The sequence below is a fragment of the Acyrthosiphon pisum genome, unplaced genomic scaffold (genome assembly GCF_005508785.2).
Source record: "Acyrthosiphon pisum isolate AL4f unplaced genomic scaffold, pea_aphid_22Mar2018_4r6ur Scaffold_20966;HRSCAF=22663, whole genome shotgun sequence".
Lineage (NCBI taxonomy): Eukaryota > Metazoa > Arthropoda > Insecta > Hemiptera > Aphididae > Acyrthosiphon > Acyrthosiphon pisum.
Window position 1 is genome coordinate 32,760 of NW_021770380.1, and position 5,525 is coordinate 38,284.

Genomic DNA, 5,525 nt, shown 5'->3' on the forward strand with positions numbered 1-5,525 from the left:
AAATCAATTGATATAAACCCAAACTTATTTTTCCAGCAAGTTGAACATAAAGATTTAAATGTATCAAAAACTATATCATTACTCAAAAAATCTTTCCATATTCTCCTAATATAAAAATCTGACTGTTTAAATATAATTAAAAAAATTACAACTTGTTCTGATTGCCTTTAAATCTAATAAACTATAATTCTGACTTACATAAATACATGAAATATTTTTAGATCTTTATCTTATAAAATATTCTTTTATTCTATCTTGTTTATCTAGAATATAATCATCAAAAACGACTAAGCTATCTGGCTTACATTCATCAACAGATATTATCTCTTCATTAGTTATATATACCTCTACATTATTCAATTTTGCAAATACTTCTTTTATACTTTCATAAATTGGTTGCTCTATATTTTTTGTAAAAATATAAAGATTTTCCTAAGGAATCCAATGCTTCATAATAATATTACATAATAAGTTAGTTTTCCCTGATCCAGATGAACCTATAATTAAACATCTCATAGGTATTGGAAGTATTGATTCTGATATATTATTATATATAGGGCAGCGAAGTTATTGCATTAAAAAACACACTAAATTGATTGCATTATTGCATTAAAATATATTAAAAATTGCACTTATAAATTTAAAAATTGCATTGAAAAAATTTAAAAAAATTTAATTATAATCAATAAAATTAAATATATTAATACATAATAATAATAAAAATTAAATATGAATATTGCTTACATTATTGCATTGCACTACAAATGATTTTTTTAAGTTTTCAAAATCGAATGATCGTCTGTTATCGCACAACAAATTTTTGTATCGGGAGAAACTTCTTTCTACGTCAGTAGTTGTTATTGGCGCGTACTTGAAATAGATTAAATCGTTGTTGGTCAAGTCTTCTGGCAAGCCCTCCATTGACTGTATTTCTCCACTTAGAATTTTTGTAAGTTGTATAATTTTTGTATGTTACTAATTTTATGTAACGGAATATTACTTGACATCAATGCTTTACACAGATCAAACGAAAAATTTGACTTTTTTGTATTTGTTACTAATTGTTCAACTTGTGACTTTGTATTGTTTTTCTTATTTACTGCCCTAGAACGTTTATCTGTTTTTAGATGTTGTGTCACAATATATCGTCTATCGGCACATACTTGCACTTCACACATTTTACAAAAGAGAATACTGCCATCAGAAGAAAATATAGCGTCACCAAATTCTGATACGTAATTTTTTAAAATGGCTGATTTAATCGGTTTGACTTTTGGCATTTTAACGGACGAAATAGACGCGACAAAGTATAACGAACGACTACAGTACGTGCCACAAAAACGTGCGGATGATTTTTGACGATAATAAAATAAATAGACGATAATACAGTCAACTCGCGATATAACGAATTTCAAGGGACCGAGAAAAAAATTCGTTAAATCGAAAGTTCGTTAGATCGAAATTATATTATACCGCGATATTTTCAAGGGACCGGTAGTTTTATTCGTTATATTAAGATTTTCGTTATATCGATATTCGTTATATCGCGAGTTGTATATGTTATTGAGGGACAAGTTTTTATCTTAACGACCAAAATGCGATAATCGCTCTATAGAAATAATAAGTGGGTAGGTATTACAACAAATATAGAAATTTGTTCACTGCTACGTTTAGTTACTTTTATTTTATATATTAAGTTATATGATCTTAAATGTAAACGAAAATTATCAAAAATAGTTAAAATTGCAGTAAAATAAAAAAAATCACCAAAATTGCATTTATTGCAATATAATTTTTTTTGGTTTAAATTAAGAGTTTAATGAAACATATTTTAAGCTCACTCAGCAATAAATATAACCATTTAAAAAAAACATGCAAATGCAACAACTTCATTGCCCTAATTATATATTATTCATAAAGCAACTGACCAACATCAACATATTCAATATCAATAGGACTGGACAGATTATTTTCATTATCACTATCAATTTGTGTATCTTCATCAGAGTCTAACTCGTCTAAGTTACCTACATGATGAGGATCGGATTCAATTGTTGAGCTTTTTGAAAATGTACGGAATGCTTTGCCAAAGTTACTAGCATTATCGGTAATTATATGGGTGATTTTAGAACTCTTAATTTGATAAGCATCACAAATGTCAGTTATTACATCATTAATATTCAAATAGTTATGGCTACCTTTTATTCGCTTACAACTTAAGACATATGAAGACCGTTTATATGAAAATTCGTCGATAAAATGGCATGTCATTCCCATAAAGCTCTTATTATTGGCACTCCATATATTCGCTGTACAACAGATGTGTTTCTGTTTTTCAATTAAATTAGTCAACATGGAAACATAATTGTCATACTTAAGTTGTAATATTTTTGATATATTCTTATGGTTAGGAAGTACAGTTGAATCATTTATGCCAGTTAGCCCTTGAATGAGACGACGAAATGACGGCTTTTCACAAGTAACAATCGGTCTCATTTCTTCAACTATGTAATTAAACACTAACTCAGTAATCTGAAAAACAAAACACTTAAGGTTTAATAAAATAAAAATGGGAAGATTAAAAATAATAACCAAAATATAACAGTTGAACCAAACGAATAATATGAATTAAGAAAAGAAATCAAAATAATTAATAACTTAGTAAGAATATTTTCTATAGAGGAGTTAAAAATGTAACAAAGGGATGAATGAGTTATATTTCCTAAGTATGCATTGATTGCACTAATATACTAATATAATATTATGGAATCCAAATTGTAAAAAAAAATATTCATAAATTTATAATATTGACATACTAATAGACATAATATAGATTATAAGCTTGTAGTCTGTATATAAAAATAATAAAAAAAAATATAGGCTTATGTAACTTACTTGACATTTTGTAATACTAGTTTTAAAGAATGGCAGTTGCATTTGTTTATTGGGAGTAATTATTGTTCCTTCACCATGTTGAGTTGTCTTCTTGAATAATTTTTTACTGTCTCTAACTTTGGATAGCATTGATGCATGTTTAAACTAAAAATAATATTGATTTCATTATAAAATAAGCAATGATTTTTATGTTATTAATGAAAACTTTATTCACATATTATTAGCTATCATTGACTTACCATAGAAATACAGAATACATTTTTTTATATTCTATAATCAATGATATTACAATATTAATACATATTATTCAATAGGTTCGTATAAATATAATATGTAATATTTCTTCATATAGCCCAGTTCACACGATCAAATTATTTGTCAAATATTTGACAAATTATTTGATCGTGTAAACGGGGCTTATTACCTCATATTCAATCAAACAATTACCAATCAACAGAAAAAAAAAAATATTAAATCTATAAACTAAATTAATAATAAAAAGATACATAGGTACCTACTACCTACCTTAATGTGACTAAGAAAATTTCCTGTAGAACCTTTTTGCCCTTGAATTATTTTTTGACATAATTGACATTGTGCAGACATTTTTTTATCTGTATCGTTATTACTTTTTATAATTTTAAAATGTTTCCCGTCAAAAAGGTAACATGTATTGTTGTTTTCAATTGGTTCTTCCGTGTTAATTATACCTTGATCATCGGATTCATCGGGTTCACAATCAGGCTGGGTTAATTTCGGTTTACTCGAACTGGCGGTTGGATGTACCAAAAACTTATCCATTTTTATTATAAAATTAATAATGTAAACAATATATGAATATGTTCACCGACTAATGTACTCGTTCAACTAAAGAGTGAAGACTAAGACAATATTGTGTAATTTAATTTCGTAGACCGTAGTTATCACGACATCACGTTCATTGATTTGAAGAAATAATAAATGCAATAAGATAATGAGTGGGGAAAATTGTTTATTTTAAAAATAATATTCTCAAGAATACATCCTAAAATAATACACACACAAGAGAACCCATGGCTAACGGCCGTTTTATAGAAAGGCGGGTGGCGGGGGTCCCCCTGAAACTTTTCGTATCACATACTATTATTAATTAACAACATTGAAAAGATATTTACGAGTATTGTGTATTTGTGTATACGAAATAATGTATAAATATATTATATATAAATAGCATCTCACGTATTGCTCGACAGACTTATCAATTGTCATTAATATCAGGATATGTCAATGTGAAATGTGAATGATATATTATTATTTATATTAATTTCAGACGTATAGTGAAAACGGAAAAAATAGACGGCTGGTTTATCTTTATTTCTCAATGAATAATATTAATAATAATATTATATTCTATGGAATTTTGTTTGGGACGGCGGTGGTTATAACTTGTCATCTATTCTATTTATTATTATTATTATTTCTTATTCGTATTTTAATTATAATTTAAAAATATTTATAAAATTCTGGGAAATAACACTGGTCGCGACAGTAATATACTAATATAGGCTACTTATATAAATTAATTAGGCCGGTACGGTGTATACGTTTTAAACGCCGCGTATTCCACAGCGTTTTCCGTCGAATTAAAAACTCATTGGTTTAAATCGGAGCAGCTATACACGAGTACACGACGGACGTAAAGCCGACCGTCATTTTTTTGCGGCCGCGAAAAACGCCCGTCGTGTATAGCTGTTCCGATATAAACCAATGCGTTTTTACTTTTTAATTCGACGGAAAATGCTGCAAAATACGCGGCGTCCGAAACGCGGCGGGAATTATAAACCAAGTACAGAATATTAATTACTAATAAGTAATAAGTACTAAATAGGAATAATGTATAGTCTCTTCAGAAAAACGTCATATATTTTTAGCATTGGATGTTATTTTACGTACAAGTAGGCCTGAGATAATGAGAATAAAAATGAAACATTTTGGAACAGATCTATCTAATTTTCACCAAAAAATTTATCTTGTAAATTTATCTAGATAAGTTAAATTTTTATCTAAAATAAATACTTAGATAACTTATATTTATTTATCTAGATAAGATAAAAGATAAAAAAATAATTATCTGGATAATTTATCTAGATAAATTTATCCAGATAAGTCCTAACACTGTCCATTATAACGTCGTCATCGTATGAAATACTGCGCGCGTGACCTTCATTTACAATCTGCGTGGTTTCAGATATATTCAACACGCTTATCGTTATTTTTCCGTTTTTAACTGTATTATAAATATTCGTGCAATATACATTTGGTAATATCTCTTGTTTATTAATTAAAATATTTCTATTATTCATTGTTTTATCTTTTATATCGATCTGTACCACCGTTTCCGAACGTGGCTGTAATGTAAAACAAATATTATGATCGTTTTCTGTTTTACTTTCATTTATCGTAATTGTATTATTCGCGACATCTATAATTGCGTGATTATCTATTAAAAATGTATTACCTATTATTCCATCACTCATAATTGGAAATATATTGCTAACAACGTAAAATTCTGTTTCAAATGCTTTATTATTTATAATTAAATCTATCTCAGTTTTCCCTGTTGTAGAAACAATTTTTTCATTAATACCCTT

The 5,525-nt window shown here is 27.6% G+C and overlaps 1 protein-coding gene across 1 annotated transcript; it reads right to left on the reverse strand.

Annotated features, from left to right (window-relative positions):
• Positions 1-1,908: 1,908 nt before the first annotated feature.
• LOC115034759 lies at positions 1,909-3,696 on the reverse strand. The gene is made up of 4 exons (XM_029492185.1): positions 3,606-3,696; positions 3,421-3,509; positions 2,896-3,039; positions 1,909-2,532 (listed from the first exon to the last, which is right to left on the reverse strand). Exons 1-4 carry the CDS (start codon positions 3,694-3,696, stop codon positions 1,909-1,911), a joined length of 948 nt encoding a protein of 315 aa, XP_029348045.1.
• Positions 3,697-5,525: the final 1,829 nt, after the last annotated feature.

What these genes read in the sequence shown, in the direction of transcription:
- LOC115034759 (XM_029492185.1), bottom strand. Translation starts at nt 3,696, where the DNA reads ATGGATAAGTTTTTGGTACATCCAACCGCCAGTTCGAGTAAACCGAAA. An exon ending in CGATGAATCCGATGATCAAG is followed by an intron (nt 3,510 to 3,605) that starts GTATAATTAACA and finishes ATAACGATACAG; the next exon opens with ATAAAAAAATGTCTGCACAA. An exon ending in ATTTTCTTAGTCACATTAAG is followed by an intron (nt 3,040 to 3,420) that starts GTAGGTAGTAGG and finishes TATTATTTTTAG; the next exon opens with TTTAAACATGCATCAATGCT.